The sequence below is a fragment of the Camellia sinensis genome, chromosome 7, assembly GCF_055761805.1.
Source record: "Camellia sinensis isolate YWXY chromosome 7, ASM5576180v1, whole genome shotgun sequence".
Lineage (NCBI taxonomy): Eukaryota > Viridiplantae > Streptophyta > Magnoliopsida > Ericales > Theaceae > Camellia > Camellia sinensis.
In genome coordinates this window covers 106,812,874-106,828,546 of record NC_138967.1, presented here as the reverse complement: position 1 = coordinate 106,828,546, position 15,673 = coordinate 106,812,874, and the positions used below count along the sequence as shown (strand labels likewise).

The 15,673-nt window shown below is 34.3% G+C and overlaps 1 protein-coding gene across 1 annotated transcript; it reads right to left on the bottom strand.

Annotated features, from left to right (window-relative positions):
• Positions 1 to 2,554: 2,554 nt before the first annotated feature.
• On the bottom strand, positions 2,555 to 13,406 carry LOC114297810 (Tetraspanin family protein). Its single transcript, XM_028242289.2, has 6 exons — positions 12,969 to 13,406; positions 12,049 to 12,148; positions 9,248 to 9,328; positions 9,062 to 9,166; positions 4,544 to 4,735; positions 2,555 to 2,838 (listed from the first exon to the last, which is right to left on the bottom strand). The coding sequence occupies exons 1-6, from the start codon at positions 13,136 to 13,138 to the stop codon at positions 2,827 to 2,829; spliced, it is 660 nt and encodes a 219-aa protein (XP_028098090.1). The 5' UTR covers positions 13,139 to 13,406; the 3' UTR covers positions 2,555 to 2,826.
• Between the last annotated feature and the right edge of the window lie 2,267 nt (positions 13,407 to 15,673).

The window sequence follows — 15,673 nt, the reverse complement described above, 5'->3', positions numbered from 1 at the left end:
GTAATTAAATTTTATTATATTAAGATATTTCCATAACTTTCTTATTGCCCACTCTTACCTTGAGTATATATAGACCTCTTCATTGTATTATAAGACACATAATATTGAATATACACATAATATTTTTTTTTTTTTTTTCTGTTGGATATTTTAAAAATTTGGGGAAATATTGTCATTCTCAATCCATGCTTGATGTTAAAAGGGTGTGCTATGCCTCATAGGGATGGAGAAGTCTTTATCAGGCAAGGATCTGATTTGCAATGGTATTAGATGGGTGATTGGAGATGGGAAAATGATTAATCATTTGGAGGATCAGTGGATACCCAGATGTCCAATCCTTTGAGGGGTAAGGAACTGTCTCACTATTTCTCTTCTTTAACTCTTTCCCACTTCATTGACATGGAAAACCATTGTTGGAGGTCAGCTTTGCTATACGTTTGTTCTTCCTCCAGAAATGTTCACCTCTCATTCAAAGTATTCATGTTCCTCGTTCTGGGATCTAGGATAGACTTGTTTGGGGAGAATCAAAATCTGGTGAATATTTAGGCAAATTTGGATATGTAAAGGCGTTACAAATAAGAGATTCGCCCGATAGACAAAGGCTTAAGAATCAGTCTGTGTGGCCTTGGAAGTAGAAAATTCCACCGAAGTGGGCTACTTTCATCTGGAAAAGCCATCACAATATCCTACCTGTTAAGTGGAACTTGAGACAACGAGGGGTCACACTGAATGTTAATTGTCCTGGATGCTTTTCTAGGGAAAAAAACCTTGGAAAATCTTTTCTGTGAATGTCCTTTCTCCCAGCACATAGAGGGCCTCACCCCTAGGCCTGAATTTCTCATGGAATTCCTGTGCCTTTCCATCTTTGGTTCCAAAATTGGTTTCATAGGGTTAGCGAGCAGCCGGTTATCCAATCAATTTCTATACTCTGGTCCATCTGGAGATAGAGAAATAGTAAAGTGTTTGGTAAGACTGAAATGCCCATCCCCCATGCAGTCCAGTTAGCGCATGACATGTATATTAGTGCTATGAAAAGTTTTCAGGCTCATAATGACATGTATATTAGGCCTCATTTGGGAACAGCTAATTTAAGTAACTTTTTGACTATTTAATTAAAATATGAGCTAAAAAAACTAATATGTTTGGGATGACTTTTTAACTTTTTACGAAAAAATGTACAAAAAATAGAGAGAAAAGAGAATCTTTGACTTTTTGGTATGAGTTGTTGACTTTTAACTAACTTAGGCCTCGTTTGGGATGCTACCTTTTTAGCCAATTAGCCAAAAAGTTACTAAATTAGCCAATTAACCAATTAGTCATACCAAAAAATCAACAATTACGGCTTCTCTCTACTTTTTGCACAGTTTTTTGTAATTAGTCAAAAAGTCATTCCAAACATACAAATTTTTTTTACCTACCTTTTTAGCCAATTAGCCAAAAAGTTACTAAATTAACTTGTTCCCAAACGAAGCCTTAGTAACTTTTTGACTTTTTTACTAAAAGGAATGGTACCCAAACGAGGCCTTAGTGTCATGAAAAGTTCTCAGGCTCATACAATGCCTCTTTCGGGTTTGAATCTATCAAAGGCTCTTATGCAGTTCCCGAAAACTATGATACTAACACTTAGGCCTAGTTTGGGAAGACTAAATAAGTGCACTTTTTGACTTTTTATGAAATATGGGTTGTGTTTGGGTTGGGTTTGAAGTGATGTGTTAGAGAGGTGATGTGACTTAAATAAGATGATGTGACTTAAATAGGATAGTGACTTTTTGACTTTTTGTCTTTTTTGTCTCATGCCAAACTTGGCCTTAATACTTGCAAATAACTTTGTTAATGATCATCCTTTTTAGGTTTGGACAATGCCCACCAATGACGCTGGTATTGCATGGATTTGTTATAATGTTATGCAGCAAAAGATTTATCAAAAAACCACGTCTTCATCTACACTCTGCTTTCAGTACCAAAGCGAAGGCTTGTTTGGATGCTATATATTGGGCTAAGATGCACAACATTCCTTGCCGCACTATCTTCAGACTGCCAAGTCCTGGTCAACACCCTCAAGTGTCTGACTGGAATGCATCCTCTCCATATCCTATCTAGTGATAATTTTTTTACTATTTTGGCAATTTATACGGTAGAACGATCAGTTATCCATGTTTTGGCCATGTCTGTAAAATCTCTTATTATATAACCTATGCTTGTTGATTCTCAAAAAATAAAAAACTAATGGATGTGATTCAAGTCTGTATCAATATAATTCAGTCTACTAAAAAGCAAGGGTCAAGGTGGTAGTGTAAACTAGGGTACTGATCATGGCGAAAGGATATCAAACAAAATCAGGTCACACTTCATACACTCCATGACAGGGCCAGACCGGGGTGGGCTTGGGTGAGTACATCTTATGAGTTACAATGTTGCTCCAGGTATTTCACTTTTCTTAACAAATGCTTTTCTCGGATATACTTTAAGCAAAGCCACATGAAGCAAATTAAGACATGGAAGCTAACATCAAAGCTATGGGAACTACAAGTAACAGTTAAGCGCAGGTAAAAGGTAGAGAATTCTGCAGTTGTATATGCACAAACAAAAGGTAGTTGCAAATTCGCTATTTACATCATGATATTCCAGTATAGTAGATAGAGAATTCTACAGTTATATGCACCTGTCAATTAAGTTATACCACCTGCTATATAAGCCTGTCATTTTTATTTTTATTTTTCATTTTTAACCTTGTAGGGTAGTTTAGGCTCCAATAAGACATTTAACAACCTTGCTGTGCTTCTTTCTTATCATGCATATGAAGGCTCTACCTGATCCAAATCCTCTTCACTTGTTTATCTGGAAAAATCAAAAAACAAAAATAAAAAACAGAGAATAAACAAGAAAATAAATCATCAATTTAAAGGGTCCAGCAGTAGCACCTACCAAAAGAGGCATAGCAAAGCATTCTTTTTAAACCTCGGGAGAAGGTAAAGATGCAATTTGGCAAGAGATTAAGTGACAAAAGCAACAAAACTAGCGCGAAAGATAAACTGATTTTCTTATCAAGATAGAGTTGCATTCAAAAGTTCAACATTGAATTCATAAATTCATTGGATGGTTGATTATGTCCTTATGGATGGAAATTCATGACATCTACTAAGAGCTGAAGTTTGATAACATGGCTTTAATAACACCACTTGTGTCACTAGGCACTACCTTCTATTTAGTTTTGGATAAGGGAATTTTTTTCTCAATCTTCCCATCAACCTTGTTGACATTTTATCTATATTTTCCAATTATCCAAGAATTCGTCATATTTCCAACTAGTATTCTGGCACACTGTCAAAATGAGTCATCCACATATAGGACAAAACAAAATGAATGCCCTTTACATCTGCAGATCTTAATATGCTGACTAACATAGCTTACAATCATATACCACGACAGCAAGATGCAGCAAAACAGAAAAAAATTTCAAAATTCAGGACTGATCAAATCAGATGGAAGTAGGAGAATGAATGAGGAATGGCAAAAAGGTTACATAGTAAGAGAGAATCCTAGCGGATTTGTTTAACTGTCTTACTTTACTCATCATTAAAACTGGGAGTTAGGAAAAGGAAACCAATAAAGAAAGAGACCAGGAATGGTAAAAATGCTTCAAGTAATTTATAATCAGTGCAAACAATTAAATCAAAATTGAAGTTACCATTAAGGATTTATGTTTGTACTAAAAGATGGAAAGTCAAGAAACTAGTCCATAAACAAAGCACATCCTAGAATTAAAATTTTAAAAATTGTTGTCAAATCATGAATTGTATCGAATCGTGACTCATAAGATTCATTTTATTTAGCATAATATATAATTTTATATATCTATACACCCAAAAACACACATAATGTTTAAAATGAAATAAATGTCAATATAACTAAATTGTATATCTATACAATCACGTATATCAATATAATTAATTGGTCTCTCTCTCTCTCTCTCTCTCTCTCTCTCTCTCTCTCTCTCTCTCTCTCTCTCTCTCTCTTAAAATTTTTGCGAAACAATGTTGTTTTATGCATTATGCAAATAGAACTGAATCACAATGAATCGCAATTGAAGCATACGATTCATTGAATTTAAGATTTAACAGCATGAATCGAATCATTTTGGTTGAATCAAATCATAAACAATCATGATTTTAACAAAGAAGAAAAGGTGAGTATGTTATACAGAGTTGAAATGGATGCATTGAGAAAAGTTGAAAGTAGAAACAGTCCTTGGAAGATTTATCAAAAAAAAAGAAACAGTCCTTGGAAGGAAACCAGCTGAAATGGTGGAGTCATATGTGCAAGAGAACAATAAGCTCAGAACAAATAAATAAATAAAACAGCACAATACAAGTTGAAGAAGCTAGGAGATGAATAAAAATGAAGGTCAGAATTATGAAAATAATATATGATCGTAATGATTTAGCAAAATATTGGCAAGACAGACTAAAACTTAAAAAACAAGAACAATAAAGGATTCATATAAATGGCATCAACTGTCAAATTTAATTACCTACACCTTTACCTTATCATTAATCCGCACATTCCAAGAATCATTCTTGGATCTGTAGATAGGGTCACCAACAACATAATGCGGCTGAACATAATTCTTCAAGAGTGGAACCCTGTCTGGAGTATAATCATCATCACTATCATAGCATCTTTCAGGATGTGGCCCCAAAGCTTTCAGAATCATAGCAAGTAACATACACAGTCCCTGCAAGTGAACAGCATGGACATTAAACCAAATGAGACCACTGAGAAGTGGAAGGAAATGTTAGAATTCTACATCACCTACCACCTCACCTACTCCACTAAACCTAACCCACTACACCACTACCACCTCACCTACTCCACTAAACCTAACCCACTACACCACTACCACCATCCACTACACCTACATCTATATAAGGAACAATCTTGTAACACATCAATAACAATCAATAATACAGTATTATTTAACATGGTATCAGAGCTATAAGATTTAGGCCTATACTCATTTCTTTCCGGCAGGCAGCCGGCCGGCAACCTTGCCTTCGCTGCCTGCTGGAGTTTTTCAACACATACCAGAAACTCTTCTTCCCTTTTTTGATTCGGCTCCTGAGGATTTCAATAGATCTGCGACTCATCTTCTTCGCAGCAACCAATCCATCATCTCCACCACGCCCGCATCTTCTACGACTTCCAGCGCCGCCGCTTCGCCCTCGCAGTCCTCGGCAAGAACGGTTGCTTCGTCGAAGGCGTACTCCACCTCCCGTCAAGCTCGACTCCCAAGACCTTCTTCAGATCGGCGACACGGAGTTCTACTTTCTCCTCCCCGTTCGGAGCATCCTTGGCGGCTCGCTCGGGCCTCGCCACCATGGCGCCGTGGCAGCGGCGCACCACCACCACCATCTGCCCCACCGTTGACCTGGACCGAGACCACCGCACGACCATCCCTGCCAGTCGACACAAGCAGAGCACGATCCTCTACTGCTCTGCAACGTCCGAGACGAACCAACAGGAGCTGTTAATCACGCTCTGCTCATGCGGTCCTGATTCATCGACCAGACTTTGGTTCCACTCTCCTTCGAACTCAAGGATACATATGAGGCTTTTTTTTTTATCCTCAGTATAAGAGTATTGAGCCTTGGTTGGTGTACTCTCTCTCTCTCTCTCTCTCGGCAGCTTTGACACAAAAAATAAATAAATAAATAAATAAATAAATAAATAAATAAATAAAATAAAATAATATATATATATATATAAAATACCATACCATAAAATAAAACCTACCCACTCTGATCTGCACACTGCTCCACCATGCCCACAGCACATGCATACATAAGCACCCACATCCTTTCTTTTTATTTTAATATTGGCGTCCCCTACCTTTTGTTTTTCAACTACAGCAAGTATATGCCTCCACACAACACCATCATCACATTTTCCACACACCCCACTTTCCTTTTCTTTATTTTATTTCATTTTTCGTACTCAAAAAAAAAAAAAAAAAAAAGAAGCAGAAGAAGCAGAACTGCCCACCAAACTCATTTTATTCATGTCAGGGATCAACCCCGATCACAATTTAAAAAAAAAAAAAAAAAAAAAAAAAAAAAAAAAAAACCAACAAACAAACAAACCACCACAACACACCCACACCTACAGTGGGATTTTTTTCTTCTCTACTCTGCTGCAGGTCTCTTCTTCTTGCCTCCGTCCTGGGCGGTCCTTAACGGTGCTGCCTCCGTGTTTCCCACTCCACTGGGCACGATCACTACTCCCTGCTCCTCCACTGCTGCATATGGCGGACCTCCAAATCGGAACATCACGGTGGCCTTCCGCTTCAGCTCCTTGTTTTCTGCCCTTAGCACGCTTATCTCTGCTCGCGCATCCTTATACATGCGTTGGAGCAGAGCCAGCTGGGAGTTTAATTGCTGCACCTCATTTGTCCTACTCTGCAGCCGGTTCGACAAGTTTGTGACCGCCGTCATGCTTTCCACACAAGCCTTCAAAGTATACTGATTGGCCTCCACATCTGACTGCACTGCCATTCTTTGCTCCACCGACCGCATCGGAAAGTTCAACGGAGCAAACTCCGGGGCGCTTGGTTGAGTTTCCAGTGCCACCGCACCAGTTCTCTCTCTCGTTGACTCGTTGAGGTCGGGAAAGAGGGTGAGCAGCCCGCGGGAAGACGATGAAGCCATTTTCTAGGCACCAGAGTGTTACACAGTATCTCTCTCAGAACTCTCTCTCAGAAAACAGAGTGTTACAGAATCTCTCTCAGAAATCTCTCTCAGAATATCTCTTGCAGGTTTTTTACCTCAGCCTCAGCCTCTGTCTTATAGCCGAGGCAGCCACGCGCATCGCGCGCCTCTTACCACCAGCCAACAAACGGGCACGCAAGCCAAGGCGCCCACGTGCCTCGCCATCATGTCCGGCACACCTTTTGATGAATTGGGCACGCCTTTTGATGGCACGCCTTTTGACAAAATTGGGCACACCTTTTGAGGGTGCCACTTTTACAAGGGTCCGACAAGACTCTGTAAACTGTCCCGACATAGATTTCGGTTAGTTTCTACAAGGGTCCGACAAGACTCTGTAAACTGTCCCGACATTGATTCCGGTTAGTTTCTACAAGAGTCCAGCAAGACTCTGTAAACTGTCACAACAACTGTCAGAACATTGTCTGCTACAACGGTCCGACATGACCCCATAAACTGTCTTCTACATCGGTCTGACACCGCCATCCAGTGTCCTCTACACCGTTATGACACCACCATACAGTGTCCTCTACAACGTTATGACACCCCCATACAGTGTCCTCTACAACGTTATGACACCACCATCCAGTGTCTTCACCAATGGTCTGACACGACCATACAGTGTCACCTATCCTCTTTTATTTTTATGTATTTTCTTGTTTTGTTCCTCTCTTCAAACTCAAGTTGGTTAGTTTCTATCCTCCAAACTCAAGTTGGTTAGTTTCTATCCTCCATACAGTGTCACCTATCCTCTTTTATTTTTATGTATTTTCTTGTTTTGTTCCTCTCTTCAAACTCAAGTTGGCTAGTTTCTATCCTCCTTGAGTTTGCGGGGGGCTGTTAGAATTCTACATCACCTACCACCTCACCTACTCCACTAAACCTAACCCACTACACCACTACCACCTCACCGACTCCACTAAACCTAACCCACTACACCACTACCACCATCCACTACACCTACATCTATATAAGGAACAATCTTGTAACACATCAATAACAATCAATAATACAGTATTATTTAACAGGAAATTTAAGTTCGCTATAAAAAATAAAAATAAATAAATAAATTAAATAAAATAAAATAAAATAAAAAAGCTATGAAAAAGAAAAGAATTGCAAGGACAGAGAAGCCCACTCTGTCGACTTGCCTTCAGGCTGTGAGAGATTATCTTTTTAGGCTAGGCTCTCTTTCTTGTTCATCCCTCTTTAGATAGACATGTTACCCCATGGGGTGTGTATTGAGCTTCATTGTATTATTCTATTTTTCAGGTAATAAAATACTTGCCAGAAAAAGTAAAGAAAAGAGAAGCCCACTGTGATAAACCTACAAATTGACTCTAATGTCAACCAAAACAAAATGACTTAAACCTTTAAAAGGTGTCAGCGTATTTAATTTTCTTTCAGCAATTTGTCGAGTGCTGTGAAATACTTTAATAGCATCTAACTAGATAACTGAACCTAAATCTTGAATCCCTCTCTAAATAAGTCAAAAGCTCTCTGCGTGAAGATTGTTATTATTTGAATCACAAGTTAGAATATTGGAAGGGGTAGCAAGATCATATCATAGGATTGGATTGAGAATCATAAGATCTTATCAAAAAAGGAAAAAGCATAATTTATGAATAAACATTTCTCAATAATTGTTGGAAAATTAGCCTAAATTTTAAAAATATAAATAAAAATGTATGAAAAATACAATGAACCATGTAAGTATAAGCATTATAGACAGAAAGGTTAGTAGTAAAAGCTTTGCAGTTCACTAGAAAATAAAAATAAAGAAAGAAAGATAAATGGAGAAGAACAGTTTTGAAATCCAGCGCTTTGAAGAGTGGAGTAGGCTAGAGGAGAGAACAAAGATGCTTGAATTTCACTAATTAATATTCCTTTAGTCAAATTACAACAATATTTGAATGTCTATTTACTTAATTTCTTTTACTTAGCCTATCCAATTCAATATGGCTTGTTTTTATTCAGTTTGGATGTAGTGTAAAATGAATATTTAAGCCACAAACATCAAAATAACAACAAATCCAACACATACAATTTACAAAACAAAGCAAGATTTATAAATCCAATCAGATAGAATAAAGCTCCAAATATATGATTCCACAATCCAACAAGATCCATCCTTCATGATCAGAACCCACATCCAAGGATTTTCTACATGATATAGATTGAGTTTGCCCAAATGCATTGTAAAATAGTACGAACGTAAAATATAGATCGGGATTTTGACAGCCATGCTTTGCATTATGTGGGTGTGCATGCACACTCAATGGAGAGAGAGAGAGAGAGACCTGTACACACACAACCGACAAGCCGATCCATTTGCACATCTCAAAGTTCTTTCTGACGAAATGTTTGAACTCATTAAAGTTCCCAGTTGGATCCACCGGGAAGTCCTGATGTTGAAGGGAAAAAAAATGATAACCACAAATAATTGTTAACATGCACAAGAATGAAGACTTTAAATTACAACATACCTCCTCCCAGTTGTGGTTCAAAAATACATCACCAGTCACTGCAGCTTCCAGCACAAGCAGCAAGAAGACAAATGCCATATACTAAAACCCATCAAGGTCAACAATGGAGTCATAATGCCTACTTCATATGGCAATGCTCCACAGAACCAAACATCAAAATTAGAATATTTCACATGGGAAACTTATTTTTATAGTTTTATTATATAAAAATTAGACACAATACATTATAATAGACAGTGGAAACCAATTTTCAATCAGAATCCCCCCCCCCCCCCCCCCCCCCCCCCAAAGAGATGATGAGATCCATTTTCATTTTAGTATTCTGGCACGGCCAGAGGTATGATTCCACCTAATAAGGGGGGTATAAAAGATAATATTCTGAAATGACATGAAAATGATAACAAAAATTTTGATAGGACAATTTTAAAGTAATTGAGGTGCGGGCCATATTTCAAATATTGAATCATAACATTAATTTTTACAGGCTGACACCATTTAAGCACCATATTTAAAATTAAAATAAAACAGCATTATGCACTAACTTCCTTGAACTTATGCACTAACTTACTTGATAGATGTTGTTCTCGGACCAAGAATTAACTGAAGCATAGAAGCAAATCTATTTAATGTTTTTGGAAGCAAGATCACATAAGGAGTTTCCTCACTTAACAAAATCTGAAGCCTACACATACGCTTCTTTGAAATTTACAAAGATAAGCACAAAATAATAACAATATGATGCCCAGCTACCGGGCTTCATAATGCTTCTCCTTACCACAAACAAATTACAAAAATGAGGCTTTGTTAAGTTGAAACTGAAATTCTTACAATAAAAATCCCACTTTTCAGAAACAAGGAAACAGAAAAATGCAGTATTAGGTAAAAAGAAACGACTGATATGCATGACTTGATTTTACTATTCATCTGAAAGCAAAATTGTCACAATTCAACGCCATACCAAAAGGCAGTATTTTGAGATCAATAAATATAATTGGACCAGTTCTAATAAAGCATAAACTTTCAACATTCAATCACATAAGATAGATCGAGAATGCATCACAAGGGTGAAGACAAAATATGAGAAGGAATCCATATGTAAAATAACACAATTAAACATTATAAGAAAAGTAATAAAATAAATACGTATCAACTGATATTTGTAAACAATATTAAAAAAAAAAAAGAGTATAAAATATTAAATCAATTTATATGGCATACATGAGCAGAATTTTCGTATTCTTGCTTTTTCTAAATGAAAGTAATTTTCAAAGTTTCAAAGATAGTATGGGAAATTAATCAAAATAATAATAATAATAATAATAAATAAAGGAAGAAAAAAAGAGGAAAAATACTTCGTTATAGTTAACAACTTAACAGATCCAATACATTGAAATGAAAGAAAAAACCCGCTATTAATAAAATTATAAGAAAATGATGCGATAAATAATATATATATATATATATAAGCGCTGAAATGAACTTGAAAACATTCAAGTTTAATGAAAGCAGATAACAGAGATGGGATGTAAATCTTCTATAGGCATGTACAAGGATTCTGGCAGCTGAACTAATTAGTGATAAATTGACACCAAAAGCAGCAAGACAGTTCTAACTTCTAAGTTACAACAATGATGCACCAGATCTTAGAAGAGAGTATATTTCCACTTATTCATCATTTTATACAGTTCCACAAAGCTATCATTTCAGAAAGAGTTAAAAAGAGCACCACCATCCACTTGTTAAAACCAAAGAAATTTACATAAGTAGAGATGATAACTTGAATATCCAACAAACAATTCAAAGAGAACAGATAGAGTGCTACGAAAGTTCTAAAGAATTTGAGAAGACCAAAACCATTGGATTCCAAACTCTATTAGGATGCAATAACCTGTTTAAGCAGTACCACCACCAACAAAACTTTTTTATTTTAAATGGCAAATTACAACAATAGTCCATGTAGTTTACTCTGTGTCACTTTAGTCCTTATTGTTTTAATTACAATAATTTTACCCTTCAATTTTGTACATTGTGTCACATTAGTCCAATTGATAATGGCCACTAAATTTTTTACAGAAAATCACACACGTGATCTGCACATGATGAGGTATTTTGGAAAATGGAACCCTCTTTTCCCCCTTCATCTTCTTCCTCTCACTCACTGTGCAACACCAATACTCCATCTCTCACTCTCCTGGCTAATTTCTTTTGTTCCCTTCCTGTTTTTTCCCCATCACATGTAAAAGCAAGGTAAGTGGAGGATACTAAAAGTGGGTCACAGTTGTATCCACCCAGAGTCTCCATACCCTAAGATGAAACAACCTCCATAGCCGTCAATGGCAACCGGAATGAAACCAACCCAAAACTAGCCACCCCAATCAAACAAACCCCCATCATTAATGAAGAACCATCCATATGCCAAACTTTCATGCTAGAGCATTCAACAATACAAAGTTTGATGTCAACTGCTAAGTAATAGTCTAGCTGTCTCAAGGTGTTAACTGGCTACAAGGTAGCAATGACAGCCTGGTAAATAGACAGTAATGGTCTTGATACATCAGATAATATCTCAATTGCACTACCTAGCATAAACAGCAATTTCAGCTCTAAATTGTAAAGTTTCTCACAAAAACTCGTAAACTCAACCAAAGAGCAAAGGATAGCCAATAAGATGACCATTTATCAGCATTCCATAAATTTAAGAGGGAACAATACTTCATATTGTACTCCCAAAGCCATGGAAGTAACACTTGATAACAAAAAGCAAAGAAGGAATCAATGAAACAAATTCACTAAAAGGATACACAGTAAAGGCAGCAACCATTAACAGTCTCTGCAGCAATATGACCTGAGCATGTAATCACACACAAAGTGACCCCAAGGGAAAGAAAAGTGTACATGAACCTGCATTTCAAGGGATTTTTCATTTAAAAATAGCTTAAAGATAATTGTTCAATTAAAAAGTAATTTACACAAACTAAACATTTAAAGCGCAAAATATTTATTTATTTTTTTTGTTCTTCTTTTTCTTATCAAATAACCATAAGAAGAAAATTCTCAGGCCTAAGATACAGTTTCATTTACAAAATGTATTGTGTTAAAAATTATCCCAACCCAGAAGCTTGAAACTCAAATGGTGTAACACTAATATAAGCAACCATAGCGATATCAGCATCCCTTGTGCAACCCACTGATTCGCATAAATGCTGAATTCATAATGAAGGCACAATGCAGGAGGCACTAAACTTCCAAAAATTATTTTTCAGCAATATAAACCAATAAAGATAACTTACCATACTTATTGTAGATGATGATTTCTAATTTTACCTATAAAAAAAAAATCTAATCAATCTTAAAATTATTTTTTTGATGGTTGCCACTGTTTTCACATGAATTTTACATTAATAAGTCAGGTAAAAAAGTGAATGGGACCACTTTAATTCATGGGTACATCCAGTAGAAGAAAGCCAATTTTTTGTAGAATTCAAAATTACATCTTCTTATGTTTTCATCCCATTTCTCAACAACCAAACATATAAAAATAAATGATGAGAAAAGTAAAAATGAAAAAAGTTGCAAGGAAAAGCAATTAACAATTTCTGTTTTTTTTTTTTTTCAAAAAAAAGTTAGAAGAATGCCCCACCCTTGTCAAAAATAAAAAGAAACCTACAAACAATTTAGAGAGAGAGAGAGAGAGAGAATGAATGAATGAATGAATGAATACCATGGAGCTGGAGTATTGGAACCGAAAGGAGAAGGACCATCATGAGTATGCCTATGCCAATCCCTAATCATCCACAAACCGTAGAGTATCATCGCAATCCCAACCAGACCAATCAACGAATTCACCAGCTTCAGCATCGATTGTACGCAGCTTCTCGCCATTCTTCCCATTGCCGACCTCGAATGCCCGATTGATTGGCTAAATTACAGACGAATTGAAAAACCCTAACCCTATATGACAGAGTTATGGCTGGATACGATTGCACGCAAGAGAGTCCAACGAGGAAATGATTCTCCGTCTGCAGCTGTCATATACCGTTCTTCCCGAACCTTCGATTGGTTGATTTGCCCACACGACTTTTCTTCCTCTATTTTTTCACTTTTTTTTTTTTTTACTAATTTTGCTAAATGCATATTTTCAGTACAGCTTCTAATAATTAATTTATACTTTTATTAGAAGGATACATAATTATTAGGCCAAGTTTGATAACTCAAAAATAATTTATTTTCTTATTTTTTTATCTTTTTTTCATCACATTATCTTTTTATTTTTCTGAACATCTTTTCATAAAAACATAAAAAATACACTTATTTAGGTCGTCCCAAACAACCCTTACTGTAGGGTAAATTATAACAAAACCCATGTACTATGATTATTTTACCTCCTTAAATGTTAGAATTTTCAAAAAATTTATCAAATATTTCACATAAATCTAATTTCCATATGAGTCCGTCTCTAACATTTTTGTAACATTTAACCCCATTCCAGCCCAAATAAAAAAATATTTTTTAATTTTTTCTTATTTTGTATTTTTTGCTTTTAGTAAATTTTATTTTTCATGTTTTGATTCATCTTTTACTTTTTGCATAAAAATTAAAATATTTGTGAAAAAAAAAAATTTAAAAATTTAATTAGAACAAAAAAAAAATTATCACAAATATTTTACTTTTTAAGTATATTATAAAAGTTTGTGAAATTTTTTTTTTAAAGTTTACTAAGAACAAAAATAAAAAAACACTAACCCGTGTGTTCAGTTTGAATTTTTTGGATTAAATTTTTTGAAAATTGAATTTTTTATTTTTCATATTTTTTTGTTTTTAGTGAATATTTTTAAAATTTAAGCATTTTTTTACTTTTTTAGATGCATCATACTTAGATGTATCTAAAAAGTAAAAAAATTGTGAAAAAAAATATTTTAAAAAAATAATAAATACATAAAAAAACAAAAAAAAAATATACTGAATTCTCATATTTTTTTATATTTTTGGTATTTAGTGAATTTTTAAAAGATTTTTTCATAAAAATTATACCTTTTACGTGTATTTATGTTAGGTGTGTCTAAAAATTTAAAAAAAATCTTAAAATATTTAAAGAATTCAGTAAAAATAATATAAAAAAAAACACAAAAAACAATAAAGTATAATTTTCTAAAAAGTATTTTTGGAAAACCAAAAACAAGCAAAGTGACAATCATGTGATTTTTGCTTTTAGTAAAAAATAAATAAATAAATAAGGACCGTGTTTCGTTCTCTTTTCAAATTATAAATCCAATCAAAAAATTTCAAAATTATTTTCAAAACTCATAACCAAATACACAACTCAAAACTCAATTCAAAAATTATTTTCAAAACTCATAACCAAACACACAACTCAAAACTCAATTCAAAATTATTTCAAACCAAATTTTTTTCAAAACTCTATTAAAAAAATTCAAAAAAAAATATTCTTTTATTTTATTTTTTAAAATAATTTTTGGAATGTGATTTGAGTGTGGAGTCGTGATTTGATTATCCTCCGTTTGGGAAGTGGGTTGGCTTTTTGGCTTTTTGGCTTTTTTGGCTATTTTAGCCTGGGCTTAAAAGCTTGGTTTGGGAAGGGCTTTTTGGCTTTTTGGCTTTTTTAAGTTTTTTTGTGAGAGAAGAATGTAATGATTATGGGTTGGATGTGATGTTTTGTTTGTTATGGCTAAAATAGCCTATTTTGTTTTTTGTGGCTAAAATAGCCAAAAAAGCCTCCAACCCACCTTCCCAAACGGTATCTATGAGTTATGAGTTGAGTTTTGAAAAAAGAAAATTTGTTTAGTTATGAGTTTTAAAAAGAGTTTTGAATTGTATTTTGAATTTTAAGTCGTATTTTGAAATTTTTTGGATTTATTTTTTTAAAATATTTAAAAAAATTCTTAATTTCATTTTTTTAGGGTAAATATTTTATATTTTAAATATTTATTTATTTATTTTAATGTACACTATATTTCATATATTTATGTGCTGTATTTTTTTTAAATATTTTAAATATTAAAAAATTTAAAAAAATTTATTTTATTATTTTAAATAAATAGTTTTTATTTTAAGTATTTTATTTTATTTTGTAAATATATCTTTAAATAAATTTTTTTTTTTAAGTTATGTGTTTAGTTACAATTAGAGTGCGAAATTTTGAAAGTAATATGGGATTTCGAGTTATGTGTTTAGTTATGAGTTTTGAAAATTATTTTTGAATTGAGTTTTGAGTTATGTGTTAGGTTACGATTTGAGTATGGAGTTTTGAAAGTAGTATGAAATTTCGAGTTATGTGTTTGGTTATGAATTTTAAAAGTAGTTTTTAAATTGAGTTTTGAATTATGTGTTTGGTTATGATTTGAGTGTGGAGTTATGTTTTGAGTTTAAAATATTAAAATTTAAAAAATTAGAATATTTACAAAATAA